Genomic DNA, 18,885 nt, shown 5'->3' with positions numbered 1-18,885 from the left:
CTTTCCTGGGGCTAAAAACTATGGTCAGGATCCTTTGATTTTTCAGTTTTTTACCATGTATTTTTTCTACTTGTTATTAGTACATATTGGTTATATAGTTTAATGAGTTTTATTTTGGCAGATTTGTACATGCTAATGTATTTTAATCCTTTTTCCCTATCATCCCTCTTCACCCTCCCCACTAGTTTCACATTTGGGGGGAATTTCCAATGTGCATAATGTATTTTGATCATATTCTTGTCCTCTTATCACTCTTATGTTCCCTCCCCCTTCTGCTTCTTCCTTTCCTTGTGCCTAATAATAGTCTTCCATCTACTGTCTTGTCATCTTTTTAAGATTCCACAGATTAGGGAGATCATGTGATATTTGTCTTTCTGAGTCTAGCTTATTTAACTCAACGTGATGTTCAGATACATCCATTTTTCCACAAATGACAAAATTTTTATTTGTATGGCTGAATAATACTCCATTTTGTGTGTGTGTGTATATATATATATATATATATATATATATACACACATACATATATATACACACACACATATATATATATATGTCACATTTTCATTATCCATTCATCTAGGTTGGTTCCATATCTTGGCTATTGTACTGTATCTTGTGCTGCAATAAAAAATGGGTATTCAGGTATCCCTGTGGTATGCTGACTTTAACTCCTTCAGGCATATATTAAGAAGTGGTATAGCTGGATCAAATGGTCGCTCTGTGTTTAGTTTTTTGAAAACCTCCATATTGATTTCCAAAGTGGCCATATTAATTTACATTCCCACCAGTGGTGTAGAAGGGTTCTTTTTTCCCCACATCCTTGCCAGCACTTACTGTTTTTTTATTTTATTCTTGAGGATAGCCATTCCAACTGAGATAAGATGGAATCTCTATGTAGTTTTGATTTACATTTCCATAGTGGCTAAAGATGTTGGATATTTTTCCATGTACTTATTGGCCTTTTGTATTTTTCTTTTGAGAAGTGTCTGTTCAGTCCATTTGCCCATTTAATTGAGCTGTTTGAGTTTTTGGGGTTAATTTTTGAGTTCTTTATGTGTTCTACACATTTTAATGTATATGCTGCCAAAGCGACCACTATGTGTTCTACATATTAATCCTTTGTCCAAAGTGTAGCTGGCAAAGATTTGAGACCTGCAATCCTTAATAGCTCTTTTTATCACATTTAAGACTATGAATTCATTGTGGCTATACTTACAAAGTTGTAATTCTGAATTCAAACTCTGGGTTCAAATCCTGGATTTTCTGCTGCCCATTCTGTGCCTTTTCCCTTAACAGTTAAGCAGGAGAAATAAAAAATACAGAGCTTTTTTATGTACTAAAAACATGTACTAATAAAAATAAAAAATGAAGAGAATGCCCTGAAAATTGAAAAACAAACAAGTATGGACCTGTATCTGGCTCCAGTGTTGGCCGTAGCCACTGTTCCTAACTGGCCAATAGCCTTCATCTAGGAAGGCCAGTTAAATGATTGGTTTATATATGACACATTTTCCTAGGAAAAATGCAAAATCTACCTAGGGCCACCCACACTCAAGTTTATCATTGGCATTTTGGTTATTATACACCTAAGAGCTGAAATAGATTTCAGCCCCCACCCCGTGGCGTGTGCACGTGTACACACACACACACACACACACACACACACACACACACACACACACACACACACCCCTATGAGGAAATAGGTTTATTTGCTTGTTTTTACAATGCTGGAGGTCAAACCCGAAGCCTTTGCACTGAACTAAGCCCCCAGCTTTTTAAGATTTTTTAAAAACAGGATCTTAATAAGTCACTGAGTTGCCAGGCTGGGCTTAAACTCACAATCCTCCTGCCTCAGCCTTCCAGAGTTCTGGAAATACAGGCATAGACCACAGCCCAGCATAGGAAATAGCTTTTAGCTTTCTTCTGCTTCCCTCACTCTCATTTTCTTTTTTGGAGGCTGTTTCTCAAAATGTCATCAAGTGAGGGCCAGTCATCACTATAGTCTCTACTCCTTTGCAAATGACCACTTATTCAGCTTAATTAATAACTTAAGTTTTGGAGAATGTTAAGACATAGTAGTTACATATGTTTTATAGTTATTGCATTATTGAGGGAAACAATAACACTGTGTCACTGTCAGCAGTCCTTGCTTAGAATGTGTTTCACAACCTGGAGCCTCACCTTCCTCTCACTTATCAGGACAGACCACTCAGAAGAGATTTACTATTTGCCTTTTTTTCTAGCCAACTGGAAAAAATTTAGATGCTTTCTAGTGGTTTTTTGTTTGTTTTGTTTTGTTCTTAGTTTTTATATTGTTTCTTAGCTCTTTCCTTGTATTGTTATAACTCCAACAATCATGCAAATTTATAAGATTTATTATTCTTTTTTACTTTACAATTTTTATTAGTACATGCTTGTGATACATAATGCATACATTGAAGCCTATTATTCTAAATACCCTAAAAATAATGCCTTCTTCTGGACTGTTAGTACACCACTAAACTAACTATACTCCATAGAGATTGAGGCAACTACATTTTTGTTTACTCTTAAACCTTTTTTTCAGAAAAAACTGAGTCAACCAAACATATAATGGATGTGACTTTAATATAAATGAGTTTCCCATCATCCAAAAATTTTTAACCTATTCATTTGATTGTCTAGACCATTTAATTCCAATTTACTTGTCTAGATGAAGGACATACCTCCTAGAAACAGGCTGTATAATGTTCTGGACTCCCTAGCATCTATTTTCTTTTTATATTTTTCCCCTAATCATTTTGGAAGTTAGCAATTCCCTGCTTCCTTTAGACATGCTGATCCTTTCTATGGAGGTAGCCTTTACCTCCAACCACCCTACTAGGAAAGTGCTTCCTAGGCCATGCTTTCCCAAAGCAGCCCATTCGTATCTTCTAGCCGATGTCTACCACAGAGATTGTAGTGAGCTCTTTATCTTTAATATTGCTTTCCCTCATCCCCTGGGGATGTGCTCCCTCAATACATCATACATCATTCAGTTCAGTGGCCAATAACTGACCAAGCCACTTTTCTAACTAGAATGCATGTATGTTGCCAGATAGGAAAAGCCATCCTGAAGAAGCAGATGTTTACCTGGTCTTCATCAAATGGAAATGCTACTGAAGCAGATATTCAGATGAGACTTCCTGTGTTCCCTTTCTATTCCTTGTTACTTCCTTTTCTTTTCCTACACTCACATGTGTAGAAAAATGTTCATTCTGATAAACTTACCCAAGGGATCTACCAATTCCTAAGTGGTCAGCAAGAGTCCACAGACCTTGAACCGGCCATCTCTAGCATAAATTGCCATTATTTCTCCTAATGCTCCAGCTGCTCCAGTTTGTCCTGGCCCTTCCGTTCCAGTTGCCGTTATTTCCTCTGGCTCTTCAGTTCCAGCTGCTGGTACTTCCTCAGGTATTGGTGTCCTGGCTATTGCTCACTTCCTAGCCTTCCAACTCAGACATGTTGGGGGAAATTGACTGCTGCTACCAGATTTAGATCTGTCACTTCTTTTGATTGTTCTCAAAAATGACCTACACAAGGGGCTTAGTCCTCCAGCTTGGGGTCTTCTCTTTGCTTTTGGTCTCATATTCTGCAATTCTAATTCTGCTATCTTAGCTTCTTTAATGAGTTTTCTAATTTTTTTGTTCTTAATTCAGTTAATTTTGAGCATTTGTGAATTGCTTGGTAGTGTATCAGCCACTGACATTTATATCTTTAGTAGTTTTTACTAATTCATTCCATGTATTCTAATTACCTTAAAGTCTTTAGCTATAAAAAAAAACAAAGTAAATATTTCAACAGCCTTCTGTGATCATGAGATAATGGAAAGAGGAGGATTTTAGGGATCATCTAGTCCAGAATCCTTATTTTTATATTTAGGAAAATAGAAGCCAAGAAGGGTTAAAATGACTTGCCTAAGTCATAAAACTTGTTGATGGCAACAGTGTAAAACTTTGGCTTCACATTTCACATCCAGTGTTTTGATTCTATGTGGTGCAGACTTAACTCTGTGCATACCACTGTTGTTAGTAACTGCAAGCCTTCAAGTGAGGAGAAAAGAAGTAATAGAGTCAAGAATCAATAGAGTCACAGAGCACAAGGACTGGGGAGCCTCCTACTCATTAGGTTTTTTTAGTTTTGTTTTTTCAATAAATGATTGGAACACATCTAGTATCCTAAAAAACATGCCTTACAAAAGAGATTTTCAAGTTTTAGTATTATATTGGATAACTTGGAATACAGAGGCTCAGGCCTTGCCTCAACCTGTAACCAGAATCCTGCAAAGTAGGGCCTGGGTGTGTGATTTCAACATTTTCCAGGTGGTTCTGGTAGATTTCTATGTAAAAATCACTGCTATGGAGTCTTAACACTTTTTCTCAAAGTGGAACACTTACTTAAAAGGTGATTTATGGTCCCCTCTCCCAGACCTACCTACTATCCCAGAATTTTGGGGAATCGAATTCATCTTTAAGCTCCCTAGTGAATGTGTGTCCATGAAAATATAAGAAAATCTTGGTCTAGAAGGTTTAAGACAATAAACTAAAGGTTTGGAATGGTGACTTTCAAATGTATTTGTTCATGTCCCTTGATAATAAAATATATTTTAAGGGCTGGGGATATAACTTAGTGGCACCGCGCCTAACTTGCAAGCACAAGGTCCTGAGTTTGATCCCCGGTACCACTAAAAAAAAAATAAAAATAAAAAAATAAAAAATATATTTTACTTTTTAAACTCAGCAATCCCACATAACTAAGATGAGTTTCATAAATCAATGTTTATTTTACCAAGTACACTGAACTTTAATATTTATAATTCCAATATATTCTATTTCATTTTGTAAAGTAGATAATCAAAACTCACTAAATTGATTTTTTTTTGGTACTGGGGATCGAACTCAGGACCTTGTACTTGTGAGGCAGGCAGTGGAACCACTGAGCTAAATCCCTGGCCCATTGATTTTTTTTTTTATTTTATTTTTTTTGGTACCAGGGATTGAACTCAGGTCCTTGAACTTGCGTAGCAGGCGGCGGAACCACTGAGCTAAATCCCCAGCCCCCCATTGATTTTTAAAGTCATAGCTCACTGTAGTTTGAGACACTGAGGATAGAAAGTGCTTGTGCATTCTACCACAGATTTAAAACTTTTCTCTCTGATTATTCCATTTTTTCCAGTTATTCCTGTTAAGCCAATAATACCTGCTAAGGTTGCTTGACTGTAAGGAAGGTCTACTATTATCACAGTCACATAGTATTGCCACTGTGTAAAAACTGAATTCCCTGGTTTCCTGGGCATGGGAGATCTTGCCACCTCCATAATAATGTCACTAAATGGCTTGTGTCAGTTAGAGTGTAAATAATAGAAAACTCAGTGAAGAAAAAAGAAAAGGAATTCTTTTGCTTAGTGGCACCAGCCATCCAAGAGTAGCTTAGTTTAAGTACTATTTGATTCTGAAGTCAGTATCACCTGGATCTCCCTCAAGTTGGTCTTTTCTGGGATAGTTTCTTACGTGGCAGATTCAGATCTCCCTTCAGGAGGGAAGCAGACCCAAGTCACACACTGCCAAACTTAGCTGAGAAGAGAAACTATTACAGAGCAAGCACAAATCTCACTTGGACTATTCAACCACATATTCTCTCTTGAATCAACCACTGGAGTCCAGATCCAATATGGGAGCTGGGGACAAAGAGTCAAATCTTTGGCAAACCACACGCTGATGATGGAGAGTTGGTTTCCTAAAGAGAATTTGAGATACTGCTTCCAAATGGAAGAAGGGTATATGTTGGGCAGCAAATGCAGATCTTATCTAAGGGCCATATATTTTCATGGTCTTCTTTTTCTTCCTAGTTTTGTGGCTGTGATGAGTCTTTTTCTTGCTGTGTTTTATACTTATGGAAAGTAATATGTCCTGAAGTCTTTGATTTAAATCTTATGAGAAATAGCCACTGTCAAAATCAAGCAACAGTGCCCTCAAGGGAAAGGATAGTTTAGGTAATTAGAAAGAATTGATTAAAATTTATTACAGGAAAGAATTAATTTTCAATTAAGAGAACAGAATAATATAGTTAAGAGTGAACCAAACTAGACAATAACTGTAAGCATTCAAATGTGTAGTAGGCAGGCCTGTATTATCTTCCCTGGAGTTCTTTAAATAGACTATGGGCCTGAATTTTTTCAGGAGGCATCTGAGCACAGTCAGTGCCCTAAAAATATCAAGTGACCATAGATAGATCAAAAGTTATTAAAGTTACGTACAAAATTAAATCTCATAAAGCTCAGTGGATCGATCTTATTGGTGCTTCTCACAATTGCTTTCTGTGCTTTTTAACAATTTCTCTTCCTCAGGCCTTCTGTCATGCAGCACAACAAATACTGTCTCCTAAGGGCAATTTAGTAATGTTGATCCATTAAAGTGAAGATTTTCTTTTCCTATAATGCAGCATAGCAAAGAATGATGACTTTAAAAATTTCTTTTAGGTCTAGTATACTTTGAAAGATTTTAATGTAAATAAGCATTTCATACATGTGAAACTAAATATTTTGTTCCTTCAGTAATAAGGTTAGATCCTCTGTCTTTGTCACAGATTGCACCCACGTATTTTTAAAATACACAGTTTATCCTGGCCTATGTATTTTGCACTGCCAACCAGCCTGTCTAGCTTTTAGGTCTTCTCTGTCCTTGTATATACTTAGAAGATCCATTTTTCCTATTAGAAAAAAAGTACTCAAAAAATAAGAGCACAAAGGTTTGTATTGGTCTCATAACGTGGTCTGTAATTTTGCGCAAAAGCTTTAAATTTTCCCTATAAATTTATTTTCTTCTAACAATGTCCCCATTCATTTCTAATTATCTAATTTCTTTTAAAAGCTACAGCATTTTAATTGCTTATGAAAACTAATCAGTCTCCTATTCTTGACAGTGCTTTCATTAAGTTCTTATTTTTATGAAGTTTTTCATATATATTATTATATTTTGGTCTATAGTGTGGCTTGATCTAAGAACCCAGTCTACTGTTGAGAATCTTAGTAAAAGAATTCCAGGAAATAATAACTTTGTCAAGGTAAGAGATCTCTTCAAAAGTATACTAAAAGAATGTTTGTTTAAAAAAAGAAATTTGCACATTTCACTAAAAAGACTATCTGGGTCTTACATTTATGGCAGAATAATTATTTGATACAATGTATAGAGTATTTCCTGCAGACAACTGAGGCTTAGTCAAGCCTTTACCTTCCTGTCTTTCTCTTCCTGTGGTAGGTTGAAATAATAATACTCCAAGGTTGACCTGCTGAAGGGGATTAAACTGTGTTGCAATGGTTTCAACCATAGTCCCCAAGGGTGCTTTCTATAAGCCAAGCAAATCCATCCCTATTGTTTCTTTTTTTAAAAAATTTAATTTTATAAGGGCCAGGGATTTAGCTCAGTGGTTCCGCCGCCTGGCTTGCAAGCGCAAGGACCCGAGTTCGATCCCCAGTACCAAAAAAAAAAAAAATTTAATTTTATTGGTACATTTTAGGTATACAATATGACATTCATCATTGGAAATTTGTACCTTTACATAATCTCTCAGTTCTTATTTTTCCCCTTTCCCCTGCCCTCCTGTCAACCCCTCCATCCCTCCCTATTCACAAAGACTTTGTTTCCAATTTTTCATTTTCTCATATTAATTCCATTCCCTTCTTTCCCCTCCCCCTCCCACCCTATTGTTTCTTATTGCCCACTGAAAAATGTTCTGGGTGCTTTTGAGATTTTACACATCTGGGTTCAGGAACAAAGAAAAAGTACATCTTTTAGCCCTTTATTGAACACCCCTTCTAATTTCTTCCTATGAAGAGAGCCAACAAAAATTACCTAATTTTCAGTCCTTCAGATAAATGAAGGGAGAGATAATTTTTGAAATAAATGAAGCATTTTTCTTAGCAAGACGAAGGCCAGGTTCTTCTAGTAACCCAAAAGAAGTTCCCTTTTACTGTTTTTTGTTTGTTTGCTTATCCCTTTTCATGCTTTTGGTATTTTCTTTTCGATCTTGGATTTGAAACTAGGGTTCAAATCCCATTAATTGCAGCAATCTAGTAAACCATTCCGTGTCTCTTTATTTTGCCCTAATAACTTCAGGATTGTCCTGAATAAACCCTTGCCCATTTCTAATTCTGTTCTTTTTGTCACCTTGTTGTTTTTGTTCTTTTTCTTCTGTCTCTTGACACCTTTTTGTCACATACAGCTGCTTAACTCCAGCTGTATGTTGCTTCAGGGATGCATGCTTTTCTCCCAAATGCCACTTAAGGCAGCTTTTACACCTTCTATCTGCATTTTAAACATAAGATATTGTGTACCACCTCACTAGCCTTTGTAGGGTCTTCCCACAAAGGGACCCTTGGTCCTTCAAGTCCAATAATATTTCTGTAAGTTATTTCCTTCCATTATTTCTGAGCATTGATCCTTTCTTCCCCCTAGGAAAACTAGAAAACTTTGAGTTGAGATTCTTAATTTACAGGTTGCCTTTAAGTATTAAATACTCTGGTTTGAGTTTTTTTATATGAGACAAGAAGGGAAAAGGTTTCACTTTCTGTAGTTAGGTGAAAAACAAGATTAGGTCTCAGAGGAAAGAAAAGTAGTTGTATTATTTTCATATATGTGTTTTCTTAACCACTTAACCTGATTTTTATTTTTTGTGGTGCTGGAGCTTGAACCCAGGGCCTCATGCATGCTAGGCAAGTGCTCTTCCACTGTCACACAGTCCCAGACATTTTTATTTGTCTTGAAATTTGAAGACAGGACAGGGTCTTGCTAAACTGCCCAGGCTGGCCTAAAATGTGCAATCCTCCTGCCTCAGCTTCTCATAGTAGCTGGGGTTACATATAGGAGTGCAACATCACATTGGGCTTCACTACTTAACTTTAACCAGCCTTTATACAGAAATTGATATTTAGTATACTAATAGAAGTAAGAGTTGAGCCTGACCCATTCTCGAGGAAGATTGATAAGTTCCTATGATTCATTTCTACCCTTTAGCCTTTTTTCCGTCCAAATCCCTTCTGTTTGATATATTTGCTGACAGTAGCCACATGCTTGCTTAGAGCAATTCTGGCTAATCTGGCATGTCTTTGAGCTCTACTTTAGTCCCCCTGACTGTATTAATGTGTTAATTGAATATGCGTTTGTGTGTAATGGATATTCGTTTATGATTTGACATACTGTGTGACTGTCAATAGTTTATCAGTTTCATGAAATGTAAACTGCAGAGTTTGGGGCTAGGTTCTACATATAGTAGTAACTGATTGCAAAAGTTAATATCACCATTGTTGCTGTTTAATCACGGGATTTATGTCATTTAATTTTCTCTTCACTTTGTTACGTGGATGCTCTTTGAACTGCAAACGTAGTTACTCTGATCTTTGTTCATGAACGTGTATCATGAGATAGGAATACTATGTCATTCATAATACCGTGGGATTGCCTTTAGGACCATTAAATATTTTGTGAATTTTGTTTTAGTTCTTTGGTTTGGAGGTTTGGTTTTCAACTGTTATAAATTTAATTTGCTGATTAAACTTCCTAACTGTTTTAGTCCAAGACAGGCCTTCCGCTTAGCACTTACTTCAGTGCAGTGAAACTTCGCTGGCTCCTTGACAATGTGAGAAAAGTCCAAAAGGCTGTTGAAGAAAATAGAGCTCTTTTTGGGACCATTGATTCATGGCTTATTTGGGTATGTTTACATATAATGTATGTAGAATTGTGGAGAATGTACGGAGAACTTTTCCTGAAATTTCTGAGATTTCCTTGCCTGACATTTTTTACCAACAGTTCAAACTTTAAGTAAAAGCATTGTTGAGACAAACCACTCAAAAGACAGCAGAACATCTCAGCCTTCATTTTGAGAGACACGTTTGACTACTTCCTCTTTATTTTTTCTGGTTTAATGTCAGTGAAAATGGAGGACAACTACCAAAACCATATCTCATATCTATTATCTTTAGGATAAATAATTTAGGTTGCCTTTCTCTCTTGCTTATCATACACTTCTTTCTCACTAGCCATTTCTTAGAAGGAATAACAACATGATAAAACACCTATGCTACTTTTATCATTTACTTTAAACATTACACAGCTGTCTCATATATAATCACACCATAATATGAAACTAAATGATAATAGAAATTCCTGTTAAGTAGTCCTTTTGCCTAAGCTGAACATGGATAAGTAAAACTTAATTTTTTGAATATTTCCAAGATATATCTTAAAAGTAAATGTCCTGTGGTGGTTCTGTCTCTCTCTGCCTCTCTCTTGCTATTGTTTTTATTATGGGCATTTTCCAGTGTTCCTAAGAGTAGCAGGAATAGTGTAATAAACAGCTCCAACAGTGAGCCAGGTGCAGCAATCATGAACCTATGGGCCGATCTTGTTTCAGCTATACTCACATACTCTTTCTCCCCACAGATAATTTTAATGCAAATCCCAGACATATAATTTCATTTGTAAATACTTCAGTAAGTATGTGATGAATTTTTTCAACATTCAAGGGAACTTCAAGGGAATCTTGTCCCTCTTCTCACTTGCCATATCTACAAAGCAGGTCTTTCAGAGAACCACTTCCAGAAAGAGGTGCCTTTTCTATCCCTTCCTGTATTTGGCCAGGGCAGGTTGTACTTTATGTTTATGGCCAATTTTCCCATGTACCAGGCACAGTTGAATAAATAGCTGTGACTATTGCCTTGACCAGAGTGAACAGGATGTAGAAACTATGAGCTGCAGGAGACTGAAGGGAAGACAATTTGGCTGTACCACATGGTGTATTATTTATTGAACTTAGTTCCTTTTTTACCTCTTACTGCTTCCGCATAAAGGAAAGCAGCATTGCTTCCAGTTGTGGTAGTAGGGTGGTAATGTAGAGAGTTTAAAACTCTGCTTTCTGGACATGTGCTTCACAGCCCAGTGTCAGTTGTTAGAAAGGAAAACACACACACATACACACACACACACACACACACACACACAAGCATTAACAACTCAGACTTCTCTAAAATCCTTGGGAGACAAACATTTCCATTTATTTCACCTAGCCAAATTTAACGAGACTGAATTTTCCAAAAACAAGATGAAAACATAACTGATATTTTTGTTTGTTTGAGCACTGATTAACTAGAATTGGCGTAATACAATAGCCACTAACCATATGTGGCTCTGAGTACTTGAATGTGGTCAGTCTGAATTGAAATGTGCTGTGAGTATAAGATAAACACTGATTTTCAAAGACTTAGAACAAAAAAGGTAAAATGTCTCAGTAATAATTTTTATATTGCTTACATGTTTAAATAATACTTTGGGTTAAATAAAAGCATTTACTAAAATTAGTTTCACTTATTTGTGTTTTTCATATAGCTACTAGAAAACGTTACATTTATAGCTCACATTTTACATTTTATTTCTGTTAGAAATTGCTGAAAACTAGAAAACTAATTGAAATGTTCTATTCTTTGGCTTTTATCTACTTTATACTAATTGTGGCCCTTAACAGTATGTAAATTAAATTGCAAATGAGTACAAATTTAACCTCTCCTTTTTATTCTGTGTAGAGTTTAACAGGAGGAGTCAATGGAGGTGTTCACTGCACCGATGTAACAAACGCAAGTAGGACGATGCTTTTCAATATTCATTCTTTGGAATGGGATAAAGAGCTCTGCGAGTGAGTTGTGTTTTGCACTAAGTATAGCTTCCCCTGTACATTATTTATTTATAACCTAAATCTTACTATTTTCAGATGTCATTGGGGTATCAATATTTAACTGTTGATAGATATTTCAACTATATATGCAAATCTTTGTTTTGTAGTTTTTAAAGAGAGACTACTATTGCATATATAACAAACAGTACAAATTAGTTTTTCTTCATGGCTCAAGTTTCTTTAGAAAAGTACTTTGGTTTCCATGTCTGCTTTTAAATTTTGAATGATTTGATTGCATAAAGGTAGAATGTTAAATATCCAAGCATCCAACTATGTTCTGCTGGTTCCTATGTTTACTATTATTTTTAACTCTGCTCAAATGCATCCATCTTCTGATTATTAACATTTTTGGCTTTGATTACATATAAATGTTTCTAGATGCTTATTTAGAACAGTGTTATATACCCAAACTTATGTTTTTCAGATTTTTTGGAATTCCAATGGAAATTCTTCCCAGTGTCCGGAGTTCTTCTGAGATCTATGGCTTAATGGTAAAAAAAAAAAAAAAAAAAAAAAAAAAAAAAGAGTTGGAGGAAAGCGCTTTTAAAAAAATATTACCATTCAGAACAGAATTCAACAGTCAATTTTATCACGTTTTAAAGTTTGGAATTTGTGACTTTGCTGTAAATGTTTATAGTATGTAAAATAAGAATTTAGTACTATTTAAGTAGTATTATAACTAAAAACCTTGGACTCCTTACCAGTTGATTTTATATTTATAAACTTTAATGACCTTCTCTTTGAGTATTATTATTTTTGAAGTATTAACAGGATAACCTAATTCTAAACAGTAGTGTGGGAATGTTTGAGCCAGTTTATTCTTTAAATCCAAATAGCTCTTTTGTATCTGTGATGTCTACCTTTAATAAATTTAGAACAGTGACTGTACCCATTTTAATGTGTTCTTTCTTCTGTTGAAAATTTAATTGGCAAACCATTGTCAGCCTAAGAAAAATTTAGCAAAGAAATTAGATTGATTTCCATAATGGATGTTTTTATTATTGCTTTATTGAAACCCAAGAAAAAAGTAATTTCAGTAAAAAGTATACTTAGCATCACTGAGAGTATGTGGTCAAACATCAGGAATGAAAACCTCTAGGAGAATTTGAACACAAAAATCTGGAATTTCTGGTAAAACTTAAGAATTTAAGTTTGATATAAATTTCAAAATATTGTGTAGACATTTCATGAAAAATATATTAGAGACTCCACTTTTAGTGTTAATAATAATAGTTAAACACTGTCCTAGATAAAACTTGATCAAGATTTTTTTAACAGTTTCATTTGTGCTAAAACTTTATAGCACAACATGAAATTTCATAAAGGAGGCACAGTCACTGTTTATCTGTAATAAAAGTGCTTTGATAATTTCATAGCTGTCACAAATTGCCTTGGGTCAGAGAAGAACTATTCTTGAGAAATAGTTTCAGAAAATGAGTGAAGAAACTGGCCTACTTTTCTCTTGCATTTAAAACATTATGCTTCTGTCCCCTTTTTTCCCCCTTGCTGACTATAGAAAATCTCTCATAGCCTGGTGAGTAGGTTGCCCACCAATTATGCCACCTGTTTATTTGGAAAAGACACAGTGCATTTCCATTTACTTTTAGACAAGCAGAAGTCCATTTACTAAACATTTATCTAGAATTTTCATGACCCTTCAAAATATTATGAGCTATATTTAGGGTTTAGCTTTTGTAAAAAAGCTTAATATTATTTGCTAATTTTTAAAATTATTCCATGAGACTGAGAGTGATGTTTCTAAAATAAAAGACTTAGGTAGTTTCCTAGAATGCGAAATTCTGATATTACCTGTTACAAAGTACAGTTATGTGTGCTTTGGGGTGTAGCATAATAGGGAAACTAGATGAGAATTTTTAAATGTCCTAAACATCTATCTTAAATATATATTGGCCAAGCTTTCAGACCAGTTAGTTGGAAATGCACTGTCACTTTTTCTGCATGCTTCATCAGGGGATGGTCCATAAATCCTCCAGAGGCCCCTCACCCCTGAAGAAAATGAGTGCTTTAAACTTTACATGCCTGACTGAACATGGTAGATCCTGCTGAGAGTTTGATAATTTCCAAAGTATAAGCAAACTTTTTCTTAGAGTATTTAAATATATCAAGATATAAAGTCCTGGGTGTGTAGTTTAATGACAGAGTGCTTGTCTAGCATGTACAAAGCCTTGGGTTCAATTCCCAGCTCTGCAAAAAAAAAAAAAAAAAAGCCTCTGAGTTTCCTATTCATTTTTTGTAATTCAGCCTTTACTAAATATCCAGGTTCCAGATTTTCAAAGAACATATATAGTAAATAGCAGATCTTGAGTTAAATAGAAAGTATAAAAAAAATAAAATACTACTAGGTATCTAGTGGGAATTTTCTATTTGTAAAGGGTCTCCACATATACACTCTTATTTCTTTATCATAATAGCTAGATGATGCAGATTCTACTCTTACTCTCACTTTGCCCAAAGCTCCCTGGGCCAAGGAACCTTGCTTGCAAATACCAGGCAGAAGAGCCCAAAGCTTTAATTTGGTGTTCTTAATTTTGGTTCCTTAATTTGGAGATCATATCCCTTAATCCCCCTAATTTCTTGATATTAGTAAAAATTGCTTTGTGGTATAGGTTATTTTCATTGCTGCAGCTTATTTTGTTTTGTTTTTGGTAATACTGGGGCTCGAACCCAAGGTCCTGCACATGCTAAGCAAGAGCCCTGCCACTGAGCTACACTCCCAGCCTTAGTGTATGTTTCTTAAAAATTAAGTTTATAAGTTCCATAATTAGCTACTTAAACCTCATTTTTCTTCCTAAAATGTTGGCCATATTGATCAAAGTAAAAACCCTTGTTCATGACATAAATTAACTGTTGCTTAATTAGATTCGAAGCATGTTGTTTGCTACAAACAAATATTCAATACCTGAACACTCTTGTTTCTTAAGTAAGAGCAGCTTGAATAGAAAGAAGAGTTGATAAAATACAGCCTTCCAAAAAATATATTCCATGCTGGTTTGCTAGTAAATGAGTTATGATGTGGAGAGGTTTTAGCAGCCTACTTATGGCCTAACACCAACTAACCAGAAGTAGAGTCCATGTCTCCCGACTCCCAGTCCAGTGTTTCATGTTCATTCTCCAGCGTTGTGTCTCTTCTTCTCATTATAGGAATACTTCTAGTATCTGCCTCTGTACCACTCAAGTAGTTGAAACACTTGCTTTGTCTTGACTGCCCACATCCTCTGGCACGTTGCTCTTTGTGTTCATTCCTGTTGATTATGTTAGTAGAACCAACATTTGTGACTGTTCGTAATCTTTTTTTAAAATTATATTAGAAAGCTGGGGCCTTGGAAGGTGTGCCAATATCTGGGGTAAGTTTCATCACCAAATATCTCCCTGCTACTTCCCTATCCTTGCCCCATGTTGTAGATTTCCTCCTTTCCTCTTAATCAGCCCCTTCTCATACTAGAAAGGATAATAAGTAAGAGCAGCAAAATGGACTGATTTTTGTTCTTATGTGACATAGTATGGGTCATTGAGGATCTTTTGAAAAAATTAATTCTCTTCCCATACCTGTTATCTTGTACAGGTAATTATAAATGGGAAAAATTGCCAAATGGAGGAAATAGAAGGTCAGTTCATTCCTTAATAAAATAAGCAATGTAAATCCTTATAAAAAGGAAATTAGTAATCTTGTCATATTTTCAGTGTTTGGGGGACCAGTCTGCTGCTTTGGTGGGACAAATGTGCTTCCAGGATGGACAAGCCAAAAACACGTAAGTTTAAGAAATAGACTTCAGAACCAATGCTGTTTTGTTTCTCTCCTTTGGTGCTTTGATAGAAACAAAGCTTTTGAAGTTCATCTAAGCCAGAAATCAATAGATAAATCGTACTAATATGGAAACACATTTTTTTGCCATTTTTTTTATCTCCTTCAAATGAAATATATCGCACCATATGTACACACACAGATGTAGCTTGTAATGACCTCAATTTATAAAATTCATAGCCTTTTTCACCCCAGGAATTATATTTTGGTTCAAAGTATTATTGCCTTTTTTGAAGAGATTGATAGAGCAGGAGGGAGGGCTAGGAAGAGGTGAAGAAGAGTCATGATGTAAAATAGTTTTTAGCATGTTAGTTCTGTCCAAGTTTTTCTCACCCTAACAATGAAGTCATATTTTTACGAGATCTTCAAGGTTGTTTCTTAGCCACACTCTTTCTCCTTTCTTTTTTCTTTCTTTCTTTTTTTTTTTTTTTGGTACTGGGGATCGAACTCGGGACCTTGCCCTTGCGAGGCAGGCCCCGGAACCACTGAGCTAAATCCCCGGCCCTCTTTTTTTATTTATTCATTCATTTATTTTTATCATATTGAGGATTGAACTCAGGGAGCATTGAGCTACATCCCCAGCCTTTTTTATTCTTTATTTTAAGATAGGGTCTCACTAAGTTGCCAGGCTGGCCTCGAACTTGAGATCCTCTTGCCTTAGCCTCCCAAGTAGCTGAGATTACAGGTATGTGCCAGCACACCTGGAGATTTTTCCCTCTTATCTGCAGTTTCTCTTCGGATAAGAAACAGAAAGAAAGAAGTAGAAATCTGAGTATTTTTCTCCTAATCTTCTATTATTCATTCAGCCCCATTTGTAAGAGTAGTAAGAAGACGACTCCCACTTTGGGATGAGAAAATATTGCTCAGAAAGATCAAGTGCTTGCCTAAGACTATAGCCTTGACTCAAAGGCAGAGCCACATTTCAGGCCTAAAACTTCTGATTCTGAGTTTGCTGTTCTTTCTTTCTGTCATTAACTATACTATTTGAAGGTAATCTTGTAAACATTAAAAAAACCCTGCCAATTACACGTATTGATAAAAAAGGACAAATATGCCCCAAGAGCTAAAATAATACTGATAATTATAACATATGCTCAGCCAATGGCTAGTGTGTATCATGTTTCATGTGTTTTAAACATGTTAATATCATTTAATCCCATACAAGTCCTATTATTCCCATTTTATAGATCAAATTTATTTAATATCATGCAGCTAGTAAGTGGGAGATATTATTTGCACCCTAATCCATCTCATTCCTTAGTTGGGGCTCTTAACCTCTTTATTTATTGTCCCGTGTAGGAAAGGTTTCCATAGGCCTGGCAAGAGACTCTACATTTAATAATTCTTCTCATGAGGATCTCCTAATTCTCACATCAATTATAACTTCAGTGATTAAGTTCTTCTTTTGTGAATAATGGAATATTAACAGTTCTAAAATAAATGCTCTTGTAGTCCATCAAGGTCAGCAGTGCTCATGTGAGAATGTGGCATAATTTGAGAATTTACTGGGGATAAGGGATATGAAAAGTCTTCACAGGTCATAATAACCTGAGGTTATGGGAGCACTTAAGTCAGCATGAATAGGGGAATGTTTTCTTTGAATTTGGGTTCTAGGCAGATGAATCAGAAGCTACAGAATACTGGGCTATTTTTTTCTGTTTTGTCCTCTTCTGCTAGTAAATCAGATACTATATCTATGTGTCAAGTGCCTAGCGCAGTATATAACATATGGTGGGACCCAATAAAATAGCTTACTTTTCCTCTTCTCTCTACTCCTCTCCTCCTTAAGCATTAACAGCCAAACCCCAAAATAATTCATTGAAATTAGAGAATGCTTCTTTGAGTACTTCTGTAGCTCCTTCAGATCATAAGGAGGAAAATAGCAAATTGTAAGATTTTGATCTCATATTTCTCTCACTGAAAGCAAAGAACACAGATACTCAGTTAACATCATCGGGACCATGTGCTGGAAGAAATTTTCTAGTAATGCTGTTGGGTTTCAAAGTAAGGGGGAAAAAGTTACCAAAGATTATGTTAGTAATGAGTTGCTTTGAAGAATGCGCAGTATTGGAGAATGCAAGAAACTTTGAACAAATAAACAAATAGGGAAATTGAAAATGTTCGAGAATGTATTGAGCATTGCAGTAGGGAAGTGGTAGAAAATAAGCGTAGGATCATGTTACAAAGTCCTAAATTTCAGGCCAGCAAGTTTTTTCTTACAGGCAGTGAGAAACTTCCAAAGCTTTATGAGCTGGTTTTCACACATGACTGGAGTTACTAATAACACAACAGTCTTGGGTCAAAGTGAGAAGAGACTAGAGGCAAAGAGTCCTTGGAGGAAGACACTATCCATCCCAGAAATGAGGACATGGATTCAGAGAACGGGGACAGAGCAAGCCTGTGGGTGAACATGCCTGGTGCTTCAGAGTGGCAAGGGAGAGGAAGCAGTTACCAAGTTTGGGTCCTGGGACACAGCAGTTAAGTTTAGCCAAAGGACAGAACAGGTCAAAGTAGGATTTCTGTTAGGAGTACTTTTGTGGTGCTGGTAGGTTATGTACCATATTTCCCTGAAAATAAGACCTAACCAGAAAATAAGTGCTGGTCGTTACCATGGTGATGCCCAGTGTCATACAGAAGATTAGACCTCACAATTCTCTGGCTTAGTGGCTACTCTGTAACGGCAGGTAAAGCAAGGTGCTTGTGGAGGTCTCCCCCTCCCCTGTACCGGGGATCAAACCCAGGACCTTGCACTTGCCAGGTAGGTGCAGCACCACTGAGCTATATCCCTGGCCTTTTGTGGAGGTATTTTTTGATCTATAGTTTTCAAGGCTGATTATTTTCTGGTTAGGTCTTATTTTGGGGAAAGCAAGAGTATCACACACACTTGGAAATATGGAATGAGTTCAGTATAATTGTTGAGGTTTTTGATTCCCCTATAAAGGTGAGATTTTGAAGTAATAAAAGCAGATGGAGGGAAGTTTGAGGGAAAGTAGAAAGGATCAAGATGACAGTGTGTATATGTACCAATTCCCCGCCATGAATATATTTATTTCGTATCACAAACTTGTACTAATAAAAATAAATTTAAAAAATAAAAACTAAATGGCATTATCAAAAATAAGTGTACAGATAGAGAAGATATTTAGGAGAAATAGGATGACCTAGGATAAAGAAGTCAGAAACAGAATGCAGTGTTTATTAATGTGGAAAGCCAGTGTAGAGATACTGAAAAGGGAAGCATAGATAACAGTGCCAAACACTGGGCTATAAAGAGATTATGCAGCCTAAGAACTGAAAATACACCATTGTATATAGAA

The 18,885-nt window shown here is 35.9% G+C and overlaps 1 protein-coding gene across 20 annotated transcripts in view; it reads left to right on the top strand.

The window, feature by feature from the left end:
- The window catches only part of Gk (glycerol kinase), an 88,967-nt gene that overhangs the window by 33,307 nt on the left and 36,775 nt on the right, over window positions 1-18,885 (top strand). For 6 of the 20 annotated variants that reach the window (XM_013074029.3, XM_087189898.1, XM_021262607.2 and 3 more), the window contains exons 5-12: window positions 3,355-3,438; window positions 7,010-7,086; window positions 9,592-9,729; window positions 11,597-11,706; window positions 12,170-12,236; window positions 13,262-13,279; window positions 15,075-15,110; window positions 15,448-15,515. In XM_013074029.3, the coding sequence (XP_012929483.2) occupies window positions 3,355-3,438; window positions 7,010-7,086; window positions 9,592-9,729; window positions 11,597-11,706; window positions 12,170-12,236; window positions 13,262-13,279; window positions 15,075-15,110; window positions 15,448-15,515 (598 nt within the window). The remainder of the gene's footprint in view (window positions 1-3,354; window positions 3,439-7,009; window positions 7,087-9,591; window positions 9,730-11,596; window positions 11,707-12,169; window positions 12,237-13,261; window positions 13,280-15,074; window positions 15,111-15,447; window positions 15,516-18,885) is intronic. The other 14 variants (XM_004850057.4, XM_087189907.1, XM_087189908.1 and 11 more) reach the window with 5 other exon arrangements.

This window comes from Heterocephalus glaber, unplaced genomic scaffold, assembly GCF_053883595.1.
Source record: "Heterocephalus glaber isolate CG9 unplaced genomic scaffold, H.glaber_assembly_v1.0 deba00001547, whole genome shotgun sequence".
NCBI classification, from domain to species: Eukaryota; Metazoa; Chordata; class Mammalia; order Rodentia; family Bathyergidae; genus Heterocephalus; species Heterocephalus glaber.
The sequence above is the reverse complement of the archived record's forward strand: the minus strand, read 5'-3'. Positions and strand labels throughout refer to the sequence as shown.